The sequence below is a fragment of the Pseudopodoces humilis genome, chromosome 3 (genome assembly GCF_049639895.1).
Source record: "Pseudopodoces humilis isolate 2021_Gansu_Grassland_sample_001 chromosome 3, ASM4963989v1, whole genome shotgun sequence".
NCBI lineage: Eukaryota > Metazoa > Chordata > Aves > Passeriformes > Paridae > Pseudopodoces > Pseudopodoces humilis.
In genome coordinates, this window is record NC_142202.1 from 71,411,050 (window position 1) to 71,431,067 (window position 20,018).

The window sequence follows — 20,018 nt, forward strand, 5'->3', positions numbered from 1 at the left end:
TGTTCCAGGCCCATTTGCTCAAATGTGCTTGAGTGCCATGCCTGTGAAGGGGTTTGAAAATAGGCATTTACATGTATCTGTACCTGGATAAAAGTCAGATTTGTAGAAAATCTCCTTTTAATGCTTCTAAATGACTTGCAAGTTTAATTGGAAATGTAAAATTCCTATAATAATAGGTCTAAACTGTGTAATAGATCTCATTTCAAATATGATTAAAAAGAACACTGAAGGGTAATGAGAGTTTTCTGAGTACAGAAAGATTGTTTAAAATTGTCTTCCCCCCCCCCCCCCCCCCCCCCCCCCCCGCCATGTAATGCTCTGGGTGAAAAGGTGCTGTTATAGAAAATATGGTACTTGTGTTTCTAAAATGTAGGTGGAAAACTTTAAGACTTTGTAGGAAACATTTAGCATTTTGTGTTCAGAATAAGTAGATGCTTTTACTGAAATCCATTAGTGAACTAAAATTATGCAAATTGGTTTTGCCTGAGAGTTATGTCATTTGCTTCACTAGGAGGAAAAACATATAGAGGAAACTTGATTCTGTAGTATTTTAAAAATACAGCTGCACAGTTCTGCTGTAGTTCACAACAGTGCATCCCTTTTTCCCTTTTCTTATTACTGCATTATTCTGGTTTCTCTATAGAGGGCAATCTTCTACCACATATTAAGTCAGAACCCTTTTTGCTTTATCCCATTTATTTGAGCAGTTTTGTCTCTTTCTTTGATTTTTTTCCTAGGCATACCTGTAAATTATCAGGATGTAGCATCTATTGATCCAGAGTATGCAAAGAACTTGCAGTGGATTTTAGATAATGATATCAGTGATCTGGGTTTAGAGCTGACCTTCTCTGTTGAGACCGATGTCTTTGGAGCAATGGAAGAAGTGCCATTGAAGCCAGGGGGTGCAGGTATACTTGTTACACAGGAAAACAAGGTGAGTGTACAGGTTTATTCACAAGATGATAGTATAGGAAAAGCCATTGGACTGACTTTCTGAATAACTGGAAGGATGAATGGTATACCTGTTTTGAAGAAAACATAAAAAAAATTCAAGTTGCCAACACTCTTTCCCCTTTTTCTAGGTTAGCATGTTACAGAAACAGTACTACTTAAAATCTTTAAAAAAGTTCTGATTAGAGGTTCTTCTTTCTGCCAGAACTGTGGAAGGGAAATAGGATCAATTTAAATGAAGGATTTATTTTAAAAGTTACAAATACTCCTAAAGTTATGTCTTGCATATATACACCAAGAATGTAGAACAGTAGCAGTTGCTAAACATGAAATTATAGGTAATGTTTCAAAGTGTGCTGCCTGCTAGGCCAGTCTATAGCACTGGATTGCTCAAATTAACGTGCAGGTAATGGACAGAATAAAAGTCTGCAGGAAGCTTTTTCAACCATTTGCAAGGCACTTGGTGTGTATGGAAATAACCTGCTTTTTGAATTTACTTTAGCAGGTTGAAAAGCCCCCACTTCCTCTGCAGCATTAATTAAAAAAAAAAAAAAAAAGAAATGTGGGAAAACACAGCCAGATTTTGAAAATCGTCTAGAAATTATGATAAACACAAGTCTAATTGAATCCTGCAGTTACTGACTAAACAGTTCTGAGTTTACACTGCAGGAGTGTCACGGGTAGACCTGCAGTTTTTTTGTAACATTGACCCTTGGTCCTGATGTCTGCTTTGTGTTCTGATTTCCATTTGTGTTGGGCTGGCTGAGCCTGTTCTCTGTGCTCAGTAAGCATTTGGCTTCAGGAGTGGTGTCAGCAGCTGCTGCACTGGAGAGCAGCCGCTTGGTGTCAGCCTTTGTTGCAGTTTGTGTTGGAGCAATTGGTACTGGATTCTTGTAGCCTTAATCCTCATTTTCATTAAGGCACAGTGTCATTCCAATAGCAGGAATACATATTATTAGCCTAATTCTGCACTGATTCCTGCAATACAGTCATTTGTGGAAGAATACAGATGATAAAACAAGTGTAATTGCAAAGGTAGTGGATGCTTAGTTTTTTTATTATCTATTGGAGAAGGCAAGGATGTAGATTAGTGCATCTGGTCAGTATATTCTAGTATGGAATAGTACATATACTATTACATACTTACACTAGTATATATTTAGCTTCTCAGTATATGTAAAAGATGTATTTAACATAAATTGTAGTTTCATAACAACTATTTAAAACCTGTTTTCAATTAGCATAAAACTAGAAGTTTGCCCACATGGGGGTACTACCTGTTACCAGCTTAATTTGCTCTCTTAACTTCAGAGCTGGGACACTGTCTAGAAAGGGTGATTGAAAATGTGTAGCTGAGATGCCTCCATTCCATCTCATCAAGCCATTGTCAGAATGGCAGGAGGGGACTAGAGTTTGTGTAGCTTTAATTTGAAAGGTGCTAAGAAAGAGTTGGCTCTGGTGGTAGCTTTGGAACTATTAATATTAATGCATTTTTTGAATTTGAAGTTGCAAAATGTGAAGTAAAAAAAATCTGTAGGATGGCACTGTTTTGTTCACTGGCAAAATTGGCCAAGTTGCTGAAAATTGGAGATCTGTATTTTAGTTTTTTTTTTTTTTTTTCCCAGTTTGTTTAATGTGACATAGTTTTGCAGTATGTTTTAGCTTAGCTGTTCTATCAATTTAAATAGGAATGTGTCTACTTAATAAAAAAATACCTTTTTCTCCTGCAAGAGAGAAAAGGTTGGGTTTTTTTTCTGCCTTTACCCAAGGAATAAGGATCACTGTTTAAAACTCATTGTATTTATTATGTCTCTAGGAGAAGAAAATTCAGCTTCTGAAAGTATTTGCTGTGTATGCACACTTAGCAGATTACCTGTTAAAATTAAATTAGGAATTAATCTTTATCCCTTGAAAAACCTGAGCAACAAACACATACACAAAAAAATCCCCTGTGCCAAAACCAAAATAAAGCACACCCTTGCTCCTCCCTGCACAGAAACCACCCAAACAGTCCCTTTCTTTCATTGGAAACTGAAACAGACTAAATGCACTAGTAGTAAGAGCTATTTGTAAAATGTTATTTTCTTTGAATGGGGTAATTTTCTTTTTTTATGTCAAGTGTGTAATAGGGGAATGATTGTGGGGCATTTAGATGATGCAAATATTCGTGTCTTACAATTGCTGTGTCCATGTAGCCCAGCTGAAATATGGTTATAACTTGGTTCAAATGCCTTTTGTCATGTTAATGGAGAGACTTCAAAGGGAAAAGTCAGGCTTTGTCCTGAATTTGCTCTTTGCTGTGTATCATTTTTCAGCTTTGTACTTTTTAGGAAAAAAATGAAATTAGGCCTAGTCAAAGTTTGATTATATGTTATGTTAAAGAATGGTGCAGATTTCCACAATCCTGTGGCTTTCTGTATCTTCCCAGAACCTGTCTGTGAACTGGCCATTCTGTTTGGCACTAAAACAGTAGGTATTTTTATTTCCAGGCAGCTTTAAAATGGAGCTGCTCTCTGAATCTGAAAATCATCATAACCATTGATCCTTGTCTCACAGTATATGGGATTGTGAAATCAAGGTAGCATGATCTCTGCTTTATTTACCTCAAAGTAAAATACAGAACAACCCCTCACCCAAACAAGATTTTGTCATTATATTTGTGTTGCCTGTCTAATGTGTTTTTAATCACGTCTCCCTTCCCTAAAGAAGGCTGGATCATAACTTTATGTAGGAATACATATGTAGATCTGAAATGATGTAGGTATTCCTGTTCTGTAATGTGCTCCTAAGGCTTCAGAGGGGAATAAAATGTAAATGAAGTGCACAGAAAGCAAAACAAATTGACCAAGTTGTTTACCGACATGTATTGTGTAAATTCTGTGCTACAGGTCTTTCATCATATGCCAGTGCTGATAGCCAGGATGCTCGGCTGTTCCAGGCTATTTTAAGCATTTATTTTTACACCTAAAGTACAGCAACTGCTTTCTCTCATAATTAAAGTGTTCAATGTAGTATTTTTTTTTCCTGCATAAAATAAGTAATTTTTTTTTTAAAAATGGATTTTTCAAAATAAGGCTGTAAATTTTACTTTCCACAACCCTGTTTTTCTGGGTAGCCTAATTTACATAAGAACAGTTTGAGATGTAAAATGTGCATTTCTGATCATTGAAGACAAGTGTTAACAGTATTTTGAATCCCAGTATTGCAAAAATTTCTGGTTTCTTCTGTGTTCACGGACTGACTTTTATCTAGTGCAGTTAATCTCCTTTGGCTGCCCCTCAGCCCTCTGACAAGGGAGGTGTCTTCAGCTCCACTGATAGTAGAGGCAACCTGGGGAGACTTCTAGACTTGAAACTAGATTTTTGGGAGCAGTACTGCAGCTGAAGATATTATTAGGTCATGTTCCTCTTCTTCAGAGCACTTCACAAATTAATTGCTCTCTCAGTCCAATGAAATGGTGATAATGCTTTCAAAAGTATTTTTCAACTGCAAAGCAAACAACCCCTCTGTACATCTGTAAGGAGCTGCCTTTAAAAAAATATAAGTTTTGATATATTTCATACTTCATTCTCTTTTTCTGAAAGGGAGGAAAGGAAAAATGCTTGATTGCTTTTGTGCAGGTTCAGGACCTAAAAGTTTAGGTTGCAGTATTTCAAAATTAAAGTAGCATTTTGTAAGATTGTTTTCTTAAAGGAAGCTGATAGTTGAGATGGTTTAATTGGGAGATACATTTCGTGATTTTCTTATTAAAAATCATGATTACAAAGTCAAAGCATTTCTTTAAACAGAGTACCTTAAATAATCTAGGAATAAATTTTGTTTTCAAGTAGAAAACTATTTTCTTGAGTAAATAAACTTTATTCAACTTGGTCAGGGTAGATGAAATATGTTTATAGAATTTTAATGTCGGCACTTTTCCCTTCTAAGGCACTTGTCTTCTTCTAAAAGCCTTCTTCCATTAACGCCACCTAGGCTTTTGTGTTCTCAACAAAAGCAAAATTCTGGTGGATTCCTTTCCTGGCTGGCATCTTTTAAAGGGAAAGGAGCCCCCAGATCTCTAAGGCATGTTATAGTCTATTCCCTGGCTATGGTGGAAATAGTTTTCTGGTTGTTTTTATTTTTTAAAAACTAAGTAGATTTTTCAAGACTTTCTTAAAAAAACCTGAAATTCTTATTGAAACTATTCACCTCTGCAGGCTTTATTATGTATTATTTTAGGCTTCCAGAGACAGGGGGAAAGCAAGGAAGCTTTCTGGCTCACAAATATGCCTTCAGAACTTAGCCCTTTTTCCTGAGTAATGTCGGTTTGCTTAAATAGAGTATTTTTGCTTACAAACACTGGTGTGTTTATGGCCTTAGTTGAGCTTTATGGAGGTTGTACTAGATGTGTACATGGGCATGACAAGTTTTATTTACTTCCTTTATCTTAGTCCGATGTCCCTGTTTTTTGATTGGTTTATGTAACAATTCAAACACTTCTGTTTTGGGATTGTCTTAGAAATGAAGGTAGAAGAGCAGAAGGGGCTTATTTTGGGTTGCTTCCATGTAAAAATGCAAAGGGACTCTTACCATCTTAGAGTGGAAGAGATCTGTGATGCATTGAGGACTGCATTTGTGTGTGTGAGTTTGTTTGAGCACTGTGTGGTTCTGCTGGGGTCTGTCTTAATATTGTTCTCTATGTTGCAGGCTGAGTATGTCCAGCTTGTGACAGAGCTCAGAATGACAAGAGCCATTCAGCCTCAGATAAATGCCTTTTTACAAGGCTTCCATATGTTCATTCCACCATCTTTGATACAACTTTTTGATGAATATGAACTGGTAAGCAGAAATGCCTATGTACTTTTAAACACTTTGCTCAGCATACTTCATCAGCAGTGTAAATGATGTAGAAGTAAAGCTCAGTAACCACAAAATAAAGATTTTGTAGCTTTCACATTGGCTTTGCTTCCTGGGCATCTATCAATGGGGATCTCGTTATGTGTATTCCTGCTTTTGCTAATTACTCAGGATAACCATCTTCCTGAAACTTCACATGGCAGTAATAAATGCCTTAATTTGTAGTTTCAGTATGGAATCAGCATGTTGTGGCCTTTAAGTCTTTGCGTGTTTTCCTTGAGGAGGACAGAAATCCTTTAAGAATAAGGAGATGCTGTCTATTGTCTCTACTTTTTCTGAGTCACAGAGTCAAATTCCAGTAAAGTTTTGTTGGTGGTTTGATCTTCTGTAACCAACACATCTCAGATTTTCTCTGAAGTCATGGCAAGACTCAGAGTTTTTTTTCTTTCACGTTCTTTGGCAATAAGTTTTTCTCTTTCTAGTGCATACTTAAATTAAACAGATCATGTGAAGTTACCTGAATTCAAGAATCTTCATGTATTAAAATTTAGTCGTGGGTTTCATAAGATTGCAATAAGCACTGTAAGCTTTCTACTTCTTAAAACGTTACTTCTTTAAATAGCATAAACTCTTGAAATAAGTGGCTAGTCAGGAGGACTAATCACAGTCTATGTGCTTCTTCTGAAGGAGCTTTTGTTGTCTGGTATGCCAGAAATTGATGTGAATGACTGGTTGAAAAATACAGAATACACCAGTGGCTATGAGAGAGGAGACCAAGTTATTCAGGTAAAATTATTTATTTGTTTGTTTTCTTTTTTGTTATTTTTTTAATAATGTAGACTATTTAATCCAAAAAATATGGTTTTGTTGTTGTCAACATCTATGTGTTTATGGAAGCTTATTTTGGCTGAAATTTGTGAAGGTTTTTTTCTATGGTATTTCTACATTAAGTAATTTAATTATGTATGAATTTGGTACAAAAAATTCCATAATTTAAGTAGAAAACACATATATTCAATTTATTGTTTTATCAGTGTATTTTCAAGTACTACAAGTATTTAATGGAAAATACAAAGTAATTTCTTTGTCATTTAGTGGTTCTGGGACGTGGTGGAAGAGCTAACTCAGGAAGAGAGAGTGTTACTATTGCAGTTTGTTACTGGCAGGTGAGAGACTCTTCTGTAAGAACAAATGCATTGTCTAGATACTCTGAAATAAGACAAGAGACTTGTGAGACCATAAAAGATCAACTTGAGAGACCATAAAAGATCATCTAGAAACTGTTTTGCATGCTGGTTTTTCTGTAAGTTGATCAAAGCAGATAAAGTGTCTGTTAGTACTTTTACTCTCTCTGTTGCCTGCAAAATGATTGATTACATATTTATTGTACTTGACTACTTCGTAAGAGGCCTTTGTTGCTGTCCAGGCTGTTCTGACAAGGCTGTAGTGAATTTAACTGAGCTTTATATTCTTGTTCCTGTTGCATATTTATATGACTCTTGGCTTTTTCAGTAATCAGCTGAGGCTGTAATATATGAGATAAGTAGGTATCACTTCAGTCGGTGTACACAGAATAGCCTTCTCAAACTGAGTTGAATTTAAGATTAGTGCAGTGTGTCAAGATAAGTAAAGATGCAAGCTTATGGAAGGCAGTCTGCTTTATAAAGGTTTTCTGTCCTAAATTCTATTTGTTCTCTAGGGAAAGCCACTTTTATTTCCCTTATGGTTTGGGAGCAGTGAGGGAATGTTTTAGCAATAAAGGCCCCTGTGAGCTGGGTGAGTTGATGAGCTTTTGGGTACAGACATTTTGCAAAGTGGATCCATAGACATAAGTGCGACACCTGAGTTGTGCAATCCAGTCTTTTTCTGATAGCAGGCAGAGATCACATCATCTTCTTAGTTTGATGTTCTCTTAATTTTCTGGGATTAGTAGAGTAGTTGACCTTTTGTGTGTAAGTTTTTGTGGTTAAGCAATGATAAAATACAAATTAAGATCATCAAAAGTACCTTTTATATTAAGGAATTTCACAGTCACGGATGTATCATCAAATGGCCCTCTCTCCAAATTCTATTAGTTTCACTTAATTTATTATGAATTTCCTTGGTTTTAGGGATCATGGATGATTTGAGAAGCTAGTTGTATGCACACTGATCTTTTTATTCTCTGAAGAAATGATTCCTGAAGTTGCATATGTATGGCATGCCAACTGCTTGTCTTTCATTTTTAGTGGACTGCTCCATTTCTAAATCTAGAGAGCAAATAAGGATCTTTAAAATGTAAGGTTGTGTTTCAAATGCTTCTTGTAGCATTCTAAATGATACTGAAGTGGCATTCAGTATTTTTAGGGCATTTAGGGTAATATACTTCTTCTAAGGGACGCTTTCTATCAAGCAAACAGTTACACTGTCTGATTAATATGTGCATCAGCATCATTCATTTTGGTCACAAATCACCTACTGTCTTGTTCTTACCCATTCTCTTGTCAGTAGAAAAGAAATTTTGGTGTGGCTTTAAGAATTCTGGTCTGGAATTTAAAAACAATCTGCTTAGGATTTTTTTTTTTCTGTATCAGCTAGGAGGAACCCTTTGTTTTTCCTTTAGTGTTTGAAATGCAATATATTTTTCCATAAATATTTAACTTTTGAAAGTTACCTCTAATAGTGATATACAACTGGCACTTTTGCACATAAGTCCCCAGACAGTCCTACTTTCTTTTAAATGGAAGATTTAGACAATGGCTTTTCTGTGAGCCTAGTACGGTAGTTGGGCTGGTATCTTAAGTAAAATTTTACATTAAAAGTATACCTGATTTTCAAACTATGGTGTTTTTAAGGCCTTAGTGAAGAATTTGTTTCTATGGGTACTGGTTGGCAGGTTACATTCACAGGTCTTTTTTTTCTCCATTTCCCTTTAATCTTGTAATTTAATCTTGTAATCTAATTTTGTACATTCATTTGATTTTTTGTGTATGTGTGAAGTGGAACTCTTCTTTCCAATCAAAGACTATGAAATGAATCTAGTGAATTAAGCAAAATAGATTTCTGATTGTCTTCTGTGTTTCTCTGACCTCCCTAAGTATTTCTTAAACTTTCCCTTTTTTCTTCTTCCCCCATTTTTACATCTCTTTCTCTTTTTCCCTTATGAAGTCTTGCTTTGGCAATTTCAGTGGAGATAACTTTGCATTTGTCATTAATACCAATTTTGAGACATTTTTAATAGTAAAGCAACTGTCAAGAGCAAAGCTTGAACATATTTGGAGGTCTTAACACACTCAAGAAAAAGCCTGAATGTTTCTGTGGCTCATGTTTGGGATTGGAAAGTTCACTTATGATGCCATTTATTCTTTCTTAGCTAACAGCTGCTTGAGATGATAGTGCCAATTCTACAAGCTTTTCTTATTTTCCCCCTCTTGATCTGTTTGGTATTTATAATAGTGTTTGGCTAATTTATTGTTAATTCTTCACTGGCAACTTCTGATGGAGTTTTTAGTGAGCAGTTGGAAGGAGATGTTGACAGCTTGATAGAATCTAAATGATAAAGTATTTTATTTGTATTCTACATCTGTAAAGATTATATAGAACTTCTTTGGGGACTGTAGTTTTTGTTGAGTAATAAGCAATATGCTTATGCTCTTTAAGGAAAAATCAGCATACTTGTTAAATATGAAAGATATATGTGTCTACTGTCACATAAGAATAAAAAACCATAAGGAAATAAGCTTAAAATCTCTTCTACAGTTTTTTTATTCCAAGGAAATTTATGCAAAACTTGTCAGTGGAAAAATAGATAGAAAAGTCATGATTCAGATGTAAACGTAGAAATTTCCAAAACTATGAAACTGTATTGTTGTTCTTGTTCACAGCTATTGTGATATTTTTTGCATCTATTTGGAAGGTTTTCTCTACTATATTGGCAGTGTTTTGCTTGGAGAGAAGGCTCATTCTTGGAGGCACAAGTTGGCAGCAATCTCTTCCTTTTGAATGTTTAGTCTTTTGACTGTGCTTTACTATTTTGACGTGTTATATGGGAAGTATTATTATAAGTTACATTGAAAAAAACTTTTAGATAATAGTGGAATGAAAGAAATTTTCAGCAGTTAGGTCTCTTTCATTGCTGATTTGAATGTGGGATGTTTTTCAGAGGGGAGAAAAAAAAGTCATTGCAGGGGAGGCAAGATTATATTAGAATGTGAACCAAAACCATGGTGTAAGGGTACTGATGTACCATCTTTACCCCTGTCCTGAATGGTTGCTGTAAGCACAATTCCATTTGTGTCAGAAATAATATGCTGCAAATAATCAGCACTCCTCTCCTTAGTGGCTATTTTGTGTAGCAGTGTTGGAACTATGCTCAGTATTGCTGTCGTTAAGCTAGGTAATACACATTTATGTGTTGGATACTACAGCTACTTCTAAAAGGTATATTACTGTGAGTTGTGTCCCAGATACTTCACATTCAGCAGCAGCAACCATTACACTTCTGCATTTTCGCTGGGAAGTTTTACTGTGAGTGGAAACATTACTTCTTCTCTTCTACACTTGCTTCTGGCTTTTACAGTCACTTGATTTGGTGAATATAGGAGCACTGTTTTTAGTATAGGTAGCTGTAATCCAGAATTCTAACAGCTGTTACATATTTTTGGAAGGTTTATTTTGTTTTATCAGATGCTCTCTTTGCTAGCTACAAAATCACAGAATAGCTGAGATTGAAAGGGACCTCTGGAGATTAAGACTTTCACAGAATATTCTGATTTGAAAGGGATTCACTAGGATCATCAGGTCCAATTCTTAAGTGAATGGTTCATACAGGGCATACATTATTAGTACCATGCTCTAACCAACTGATGTATCTCATTGTCAAGTCCAACATGGTATTCAGAGCAGGGGCAGCTACAGCTGAATGCTCAAGATCTTGTCCAGACAGGTCTTGAGTGTCTCCTGGAATGCTGACCTCTCATCATCTCTGGGCAATTTATACTAGTGTTTGACCACCTCACAGTATAAAAGTGTTCCTTATGTTTAAATGGAAATTTCCTAGACTTCAGTTTGTGCCCATTGCCTCCTGTACTGTAACTGTGGGGATCACTGCATCATCTTATTTATCCTTTCCTTCAGTATTTGTACACATTGATCAGATTACTCTGAGCTTTCACTTCTCCAGGCTGAACAGTCTCAGCTTGCTTTTGTCTTGTGTCAGGTGCTCCAATCCCACAATTTTTGTGGCCCTTCACTCGCCTTGCTGCATTATGTGCTTGTCACTCCTATAGTGGGGAGCTTGGAGCTGAGTATTCCCCCCCCAAGTACAGAGAAAGGACATACTGGTGACATTGTTCCTAATGCATTCGACTTCTTTGTCCTTTCATTATAGTGTATTTTGGGAGGGGTTGAGGTCCTTTTGCATGTAAGGGCTGTGATAGCAAGATGTTATCTTGTAGTGTATATCAGCTTAAGTTGATATTATGAAAACATGTGAATATCTGATTTTTTTTCTATTTGTTAGTTTAGAATGACAGAGAGGGTGTCTGAACAATGGGCTAATGGGTAAAATGCCCATTTACACCTGGAGTAATCATTGAATAATATGTTGGTAAAAGGAATAAAAAAGAGTAATATGATTAAGTGAGATTGCATTCCTGAAGATGCTAGTGGTTTTTTTTTAGCTTGTTCTAGTTTTGCCCTAGCGTGTCATTGGGCTATAGTATGACTGATGTAATGGTTTCATTAGTTACTTGAAATATTTGGTCTGAAGTAGTCAATGAAGAGACATGTCAAGGACACTTTGGTTATTTGTCCCACAGATAGTAATCAGAGAACAAACTGTTTTGTGATGTAGCTTAAACTTCAGACATAAATAGACATGTTTGTCCTAACTGAGATAATGCCACAATATAAGAAGGATATAAATCTGTTAGAAAGCATCCAAAGGGGCCATGAAGGTGGTGAAGGGCCTTGAGGGGAAGCTGTATGAAGAGTGGCTGAGTACACTTGGTCTGTTCAGCCTGGAGAGGAGGAGACTGAGGGGGGACCTTGGAGGCCTCACTGCAGTCTACGGCTTCTCAGGAGGGGAAGTGGAAGAGCAGGCACTGATCTCTTCTCTGGTGACCAGAGACAGGACCCAAGGAAATTATGTGAAGCTGTGTCAGGGAGGTTTAGGTTGGATGTTAGGGAAAAGCTCTTCCCCCTGAAGGTGGTTGGGTGCTGGAACAGGCTCCCCAGGGAAGTGGTCACAGCACCAGCCTGACAGAGTTCAAGAAGGGCTTGGACAGAAATCTCAGGCACAGGGTATGATCCCTGCAGAGTTAGGAGCTGGATTTCAATCCTTGTGGGTCCTTTCCAACTCAGAATGTTCTAATTCTATGAATATTCTGCTACAAAAACTGGTTATAGAAATGAGTCCTTCTTGCAGGCAGAATTATCCTAAATGTCAAACAATATGATGCCTATTGTAAGCGGACTAATGTGTTATTCAGTCTTTTAATTTAAAAGTTTTTAAACAACGAGAATTTTGATATCAGTAAGAAAAAGGGAAGTTTAGTAAAAGTATTAGTAACTGTCAAATAATCCTAAATAAGAGATATTTTCAATGTAAAGATTACATTTTTTTGCCTTAAAACATTATTGCACTGCTCTTATTTCTGTACATTTTCTCAGTTCCAGGGTGCCTCATGGTGGCTTTGCCCATATAATGGGTGGCAGCGGATTGCAAAATTTTACTATTGCTGCTGTACCATATACTGCAAATCTTTTACCAACATCAAGCACATGGTATGTTAACTGTTCTCATTAGAATATCTTAAAACCAGGGCTTTTTCATGTCAGTCACAGTCAAAAGTATAGTTCTTTAGAATATTAAAAGGTCAAAAAAATTTTAAACAGTTTCTTCAGTATTTACTCTCCAACATGAAAGTGGTGGGTTTTATCCCAAATGATGTTATGTTTGCTCATTGTTTGCAACTCAAATTTGTCTAATTAAAGGTAGTGAAATTAATAAATGAATATTAAAGTTAAATTACTATATTACAACTTACTGAAGTGAAAAAACAACTTAATTTCCTATAATACATTCAGATGCTCAGTGGTACTATAAGTCTGCATAGGCTTATTTTCTTCCATACATGTGATCTCTTCAGGGGTTTTAATCAGAAATCTTTACTGTTGAGTTTTTTGCTGAACTGTGCTGTCTTTTTTTTTTTTTTTTTTCTTTCCAGTATCAACATGCTCAAGTTACCTGAATACCCAAGCAAAGAAATCCTGAAAGACAGGCTTCTTGTGGCCTTGCACTGTGGAAGCTATGGTTACACAATGGCATAAAGAAGTCTAGAAAACCCATCTGACTGTTAATGTGCAAATGTGCAATCTTGAGTGGCAGAAGTAATTTTGGGACCTGTCAATAGAAAAGCATCTTAGATGCTGCAGCCCATTGGCATGGCTGGGCTTCTGAACTGGCACAGCATCATCAGCTTACTCTCCATTATTGTGTTGTCAAGGTAGCTTTGATACCATCATAACAAACTTCTCAGTATGCTGTATTTTCATTTTTTAAAATTACAGGTCTGTATGGAAATCAGTTTACATGCTTTTCATTATTACTTCAATCTGAGAAAGTTTGTGAGAATCTTCACACAGTTTACATTTGATTTCCAACTACGTGGTTGAATGACATTTGCATTGCAGTTTACTTTGCACTCAGATGGAATACTGCAAATGGAAAGAGTTGTACTTTATGCCTTGTTGCATGTGAAAGTGCCATTTATTTTTGCAGACCACTACAGAAAGTTCAATTGGAATATTGTACAGTAAGACAGAGCTGATGTATTTTCCATTTCTTTGCAGAGTAACAGAAAGAAAATTTTATAACTTTTTAGTATTCTGATGTATATAATATGTAAAGATTAGACTGTTATCATGGGAAAAACCCAACAGATTGAGTTTATCTAGTTTATATTAGAATTTACACTATATTCTACTAAATATTTAAAGTATTTGTGACTTTATAGTCAACTTGCAGTTTAGAATTTGTAAATATTGTTTAAGATCTATATCCATTGTTTGAATGCCTTTACTCTTTCCTTCATATAATTGTATGTTCAAAAGGTATTAATTAAATTTTAATATTTTAACCAGAATTGGAATGTGACAAGTTTGTGTGTGTCTCTGTGGGCAGATTATTCTTTTTTCTACCTAAATTTTATTAATCTTTTTATAATTTCAGTTGTCATGGAATCAGTATTTGAGGAGTCACTGTCAAAGTATATGGATAGACATAAAAAAATGCACAAGGAAGTAAATTGAGCTTATGAGGTTAACTGACAAAATTATGATAGAATCTCATGTCAAAATTTATATAGAATTAGAATATATTACACTTATATGCAAAAATACACAGCAAGAGCTCAGCACATTTGATAAATAGCTGCACATGTTGGGGTTGGTGATACTGTTACATAACATTTTTTTAGGGACTCTGGGGTAGGCCTACATTACTGTTTTGATTCAGTCTAGGAATGTTTTTTTGTAGTTGTTGGTATGTTTTTTCAGTTGTGGATGTTTTTCTTTCTTTGTAAATTAATCTGGTTATCCCTGCTTGTCATGCTTTTGCCTTGGGGAATGCAAATTGGATTCTGTCCAGATTAAACTAGACAGGAAAAATTGATCCAAAAATGTACTAAATGCTAACGGAGGAGCATCAAATTTATGTCTGCAAGGCTTAAATGATATGAAGAATATCACAGAAGAATATTATGGATCTGAAGAGTTCACAAATTAATTTGGTCATAGCAAACCCACCAAAACTCACAAATTTTAAGGTTCAGGTTCATAGCAGAAGCTGTTTTCTGCTAATCCCTTAATGTTTTCCTACACTAAGTGCTAATACATGTGGAGCCTAAATTCACCAGCTGATTTAGGCTGCTTATTTAGTGCTGGGTTTTTTTCAGATTTTATTTATCTAAAGCATACATAACCTCTCTGGGGGAGTGAGAAAGAAATCCATGGACCATCTTGCCACGATAATGTTCCTCTGGACTAAGCTTTATATATGAATTTACTAGCTTAATTTCCTTTTTGTTTCTTTGTGAACGTTATACATGTGTATAAATGTTGGTTTAAATTCTGAGGCAGAGTCTGTGGTTGCAACATGAGAATACTAGTTTTAGTTAGTGGAAAGAGCACACTCTGAGCAGAACAATCCAGGGAAAGCTGCTTGGCTGTTGCTTCAGTCAGTGGCAAGGTGCTGTTCTTTGGCATACTTGAGGAAGCTTAGGCTACTTGAATACTTGAAACTTAAGTTTAATAAAAATACTTTGCTTTCTTGCACAGCTGGGCTGTGCTTGGTTCCCTGGTTCTATTGCTTATTATATTATGTGCTTCTGCAAGGTAGATGGATAGGAGGACATTGTTTTGAGCATTAAAAGGTATTTGTCAGGCATTGGGTATTTGTTTTCTTTATGTAAACTGGGATTTTTGTCTTTATCTAAGGTTTTACTGTAAATAATGTTCATTAACTGCTATGCAATCTGTGATTTTTTTTCCCTTTCATATGTTTTATTTACAATAAGTAACATACAGCAGTTTCCAGGAAGCCAAAACATTGCATGCTGCTGCAGTGTTCAAAAGAAGTTGTACTGCAAGGCTGAATGAAGACAAGAAAGAAATATTTTTTTTCCACTTCTGTATTATACTGTGGGTGATAACAAGATGAATTTGGTCTCAAGCAGTTCACCTAACATGCTTGGCAGCTGGTTTTGAAATGTAAAGGAGAGTAGAGTTTTAATGTTCTTAACAGTTTCCTATGATAGATCTCCCTGTTACAGCCTCACAGTGGTAAAGCAGGTTATTCTTGTTTCCTCTGCCCCACCTTAGTCATGTCCCCTATGATATATCTTTTAGGGTTTCTTGTAATGTTTGCACTACTTACCCCCCTAACAGATCAGAATGAAATTCCTCTAAAATCCTTCTGTCACAAGAAAACATGTAAATATGTAGATAATGGGAGGAGAGTAGTTGATACTGGACTCTTGGTATAACATCAACCTTGTTATTGCTTGTTTTGAACAGGGTTTTTTCCTGCTGGGGCTGAACAATGCTGTTGACTGCAGCTGACCATTTGAAGTTAGGAGGATTTAATTACTTCATTGAAAGACTGATTTTAGGACACCTGTGCCGTATTAGCAACAGGGTATGAAAAGCCTGTAGAGAAACTATAACTTAATATAGCTTATAGTTTAGAATGGTTAATTGGTTTATATCTGTTCTCTCCCACTGTGCCGGAACAAGGCAGGGTGAATGTTTTATTTTGGAAAGAACAGAACAGATGTCTTGCCAGATCATGGATCATGAGTGCTCATTAGCTTTTATTATCTTTATGAAATGTTAGATAGCAAAGCCTAGTTTTTGATGGTTGAAAATGTGTTGTGCATCTAATGTTGCAAAACCATTAAAACCATAAACTGTGAAATGCAGCTTAATGACTTCTACTGTATGTTCCATAGTCAAGTAAGATGGAAAATGGAGTGAGAGAAAGATGGTGGTTGGCCTGAATTTTCCAGATACTTGAAGAGTTTCACGTGCATAATAGAAAAAATATTAGGATAAACAGTGCTTTAGAAATTATGGGCAAGTCAGTAATTTATGCAGCTGTTATTATGGAGAACTTTCAGCATGTCCATAGAAGAACATTTGTCTGGCTAAGAAGTAAAATCAGCAAACTACTAAATTGATGCTAAGAACCAAAGCTTTAAATCAACTAGATTAAACCTCCTCAGGGATTCTTGAGTTATAAAGATAAGTGCTTTTCAAGTCAGAACATCTGTTTTTATCCAGACTTACTATAGATAATCATACACACAAGAGATAAGATAGATAGACAAGAGACTGTGATACATGTTTTATAGACACACGTGTCAATTCAACAACATTTTTGCACTCTAGGGATACTAACAGAGTTAATGTACTTCTGTGGGGCTAGCTGTCAAGAGGCAGCAGGAATCACACCACATAAGGAAACCTAGTGTGAGGTTACTGACTTAGGTTAATTACTGGCTAGTTCAATTTGAAAATAGCTCTGTGCAGTTCGGTAGATTGAAAGATTTCTAATTATGTGCGTAAAGCAATATTTCTAGTTTCAGTTTTAAAAACCTGCATGTAATTCAAACTAATAGAATATATTAATAAAAATGGAATTGAGATAGACTGCACCTTTAGCTTGGGTTTAAAAATGGCATTATTGCATGCCTTTCCATAAATGGCATATAATTTAGTTGGAGAACATTATTTTTTAAATGCTCACTTAATATGTTTGAAATGCTATGGATTAGGCTCAAAACACCACTATGAAGGGCTGCTGTGGGCCACTGAAATATTTCCTCTGAAATCCATGTCATTTGTCTGTCAATCATCTGTGTGTCAAAAAGTCTCTCATTGGAAACACTTTGGTCTCCTTTTTTTATTAACTACCTTATATTGATAGATTTTCTCTTATATCAGAGCCCTCTCAGATTTTTCCTGATCTTTTTCTCTGATTGTAATGTATTGGTAGGAATAGCAAATAACATCCCTAAATTTGTGTCAGGCTTTTCCAATTGTTTTAAAAAAAAATTGTTTTAAAACATTGTTTTAAAATTTTGAATTTTTTTAATTTGTTTTAAGTTGTTTTAAAAATTGTTTTAAAAAAATAAAATACACTACTATGACTGGAAACTGTTTAATGCCAAAAGAGCAGAAGTTGAACAGGAGTACAAACACTGTGAAGGAAGTGTCCCTGAGCTCTCTGTTTGCAGCTGCATATACTTGCTGCATTAAGTGCTTGTGACATTCTGTGCCAAGAGTTCAACTATCCAGTTTCATACAACGCCAAGTGATTCATTGGGATTATTAGGATACTCCTGGGATAGCTTTGCCATACTGATTGCCTCTGACATACCAGTTTGCTTAGATTAAAAAGCAATTGTAGTTGTCTAGTCAAATTTATAACCCCTGGTAAAAGGAAACTGAACCCTAGTGCTGTCCAGTATATAAAAACACCTTTGGTGTAGTCCAAATGACATGGATTGGAAAGAAAACCAAATACCTTGAAGAATGATACTAGTTAGCATGCATAGGGCAAAGATTTCACAGGTATCTAATAGACAGCTTTTCTGTGCTGGTAAGTTTATTCTGATGTATTTAGGTCAATGTATAAGCACTATTTTAGATTAATTCTTCTAATTGCTGTCTTTATTGCTACAAAGTGATGCAGCTATTGATTGGTATTTGGATGCCTGTGATTGTTACGACAGCATGGCTTTTTGGTGTATGTCAGCTAAAAGATGCTATTGTACTATGGGGAATCTAAATTTTGTATTAGATTGGGTCTGGAGAGGTGGCCTGGAGACAACTGCTGTGCTTTACCCTTGATTTGTTTGACATATTAGTGATGCTCTTAAGTGCGGGACCATAAGCAAGAAAAAAGCGGAAATAAATGGTAGAGGCACACTTCTGAAGGTGAAGAGTATCTTCAGAAAAGAGGTGAGTCATGTCCTGAGTATAAATGTGGAATAACAGGGTGTTTTGAGAACAGATATGTCATTCAGCTGGCAGATGGGAAAAGTGCCTGGGCCTCCTAGAGATATGATCCTTTTTTCTTCCCTGCCTGGTCTGAAGGCTGCAGTCTGCTGCCACTGAGACTGGGAAGACTGGTTGGACTCAGCCAGGAGGGTTCCTGGAGCATGGTGGATTTTCTTTGTTTGATGCTACCTCAGAATGAGCCTACTGCTGACTTGTTATTTTGGTATATCCCCCACATGCCATGCCTTAAGGTAGATTTTTTGGCAGTGTTTGTTAAAGCAAGTTAAGCTTCTGCTGAAAGGGCACCACTTCAAATTATATGTGAAAAGGGGATTCCTTCTGTGTGGGTGAGATGCTCTCCATTAATCATAGTGGCATGAACAGTTGCTAAAATGTATCTTCAGTTTAGGAAAATTCTAAATGTAAACTCCATGGGCAGGACACATGGGGGTTAATAGTCATATCTGTGTTTTTGGTCCTTAGCACCTTGGTATAATTTTAAAATACACCTTATTTATGTTGTGTGTTTGTTTTGGAAATAGTCTTTGTGTCTTTGTTTAGGTTGTGGTTCTTTGTGGAAGTGTTTTTATTTTAGCGTATTTAGAATCTCCATCTTTATTGTCTGGATTGTGGCAATTTAAGAACTGTCTTAGTCCAGGCAAATGTACTTTGAGCCTTTGCTATTCGTTAGAGTTTCTGTGTACTGTGTAACAATTTCCTGTGTGTTCACTGGTCACGCTACCAGAGGAATGGACTGAAATAATAGAAATACGTGAGTGAACAACTGCGATAAACTTTAATGTAAAGCTATGCGTTTTCTAAAGGTGCATTAATACTTTGGTTTAAACTGTCTAAAAGTCCAGCAGTGTGTAATTACATCTCATAGCAATGTGTGCTTTGTGTGTGTGTGTAAATGCCTGAAGAGAAGGTTTTTCTTACTGTCTTTTACAGAAAAAAGAAAAAAATACCTTTGACCGTGTCTTGCTCTGCTGGCCTGTAGGTTTTGTTTCTGCTTGTCTCTCTGTCTTGTTTCCAGTACCAAGCTTCTCTGTTACTCAGTCTTGACTGGTTTGATGTGAGTTCACCAGGGGCTTTTGCTATGTCATGTATCTTTGTAGTTAACAGACAGCAAAGTTCAATGGACAGGCAGATGACAGGGAGGCTGCTGCGGCTCATGTTTGATGTCTGCGTCTGCCACTGACCCCCTTTGTAACCTCGGTGAATCCCTTCGTGTCTCTGTACCTAGGCTGTGCTGTTGCAGCTAGACTGTGAACTTCTGAGGGAAGGAGACAGCCTCTGTGTGACGCCACGCAGAGCGGATGAGGATGGCAGGGATATGTGGAAGTATCCAGACATAGTGCCTGTGTTTTTACCCAGGGTTTAGCTGTGTGCCTTGGGGACAGTCCTTGAGTGGGGTCTCAGGAGTGTACTTGCTCTTCCGTCTCACCCATCCTGCTGAGCCCTTCTGGCAGCTGGAGCAAACTGGAGCAGATGGCTGTCATAAACTTGTGCTTAGGAAACCTCGGTGTCTTGAAAATGCTGTTTGGTGCTCACCAGTCACAAATTTTGAAAATGCTAACAGAAGGGCTTGGGATCAACCAAACTCCCTCCAAGGCTTGCTTCTGCTTCAGTGGCTTGTCCTCCCCTGTCACAATGACTGTATGCTTAGTAAAGTGTGGGGGAATATA

At 36.5% G+C, this 20,018-nt stretch overlaps 1 protein-coding gene across 3 annotated transcripts in view; it reads left to right on the forward strand.

Moving 5' to 3' along the window:
* HACE1 (HECT domain and ankyrin repeat containing E3 ubiquitin protein ligase 1) overlaps positions 1-13,913 on the forward strand; it is a 49,127-nt gene extending 35,214 nt beyond the window's left edge. For all 3 annotated transcript variants that reach the window (XM_005518234.2, XM_005518235.2, XM_014263306.2), the window contains 6 exons: positions 738-934; positions 5,638-5,769; positions 6,475-6,573; positions 6,883-6,953; positions 12,439-12,552; positions 12,996-13,913. In XM_005518234.2, the coding sequence (XP_005518291.1) occupies positions 738-934; positions 5,638-5,769; positions 6,475-6,573; positions 6,883-6,953; positions 12,439-12,552; positions 12,996-13,098 (716 nt within the window). In that variant the 3' untranslated portion in view covers positions 13,099-13,913. The remainder of the gene's footprint in view (positions 1-737; positions 935-5,637; positions 5,770-6,474; positions 6,574-6,882; positions 6,954-12,438; positions 12,553-12,995) is intronic.
* Positions 13,914-20,018: the final 6,105 nt, after the last annotated feature.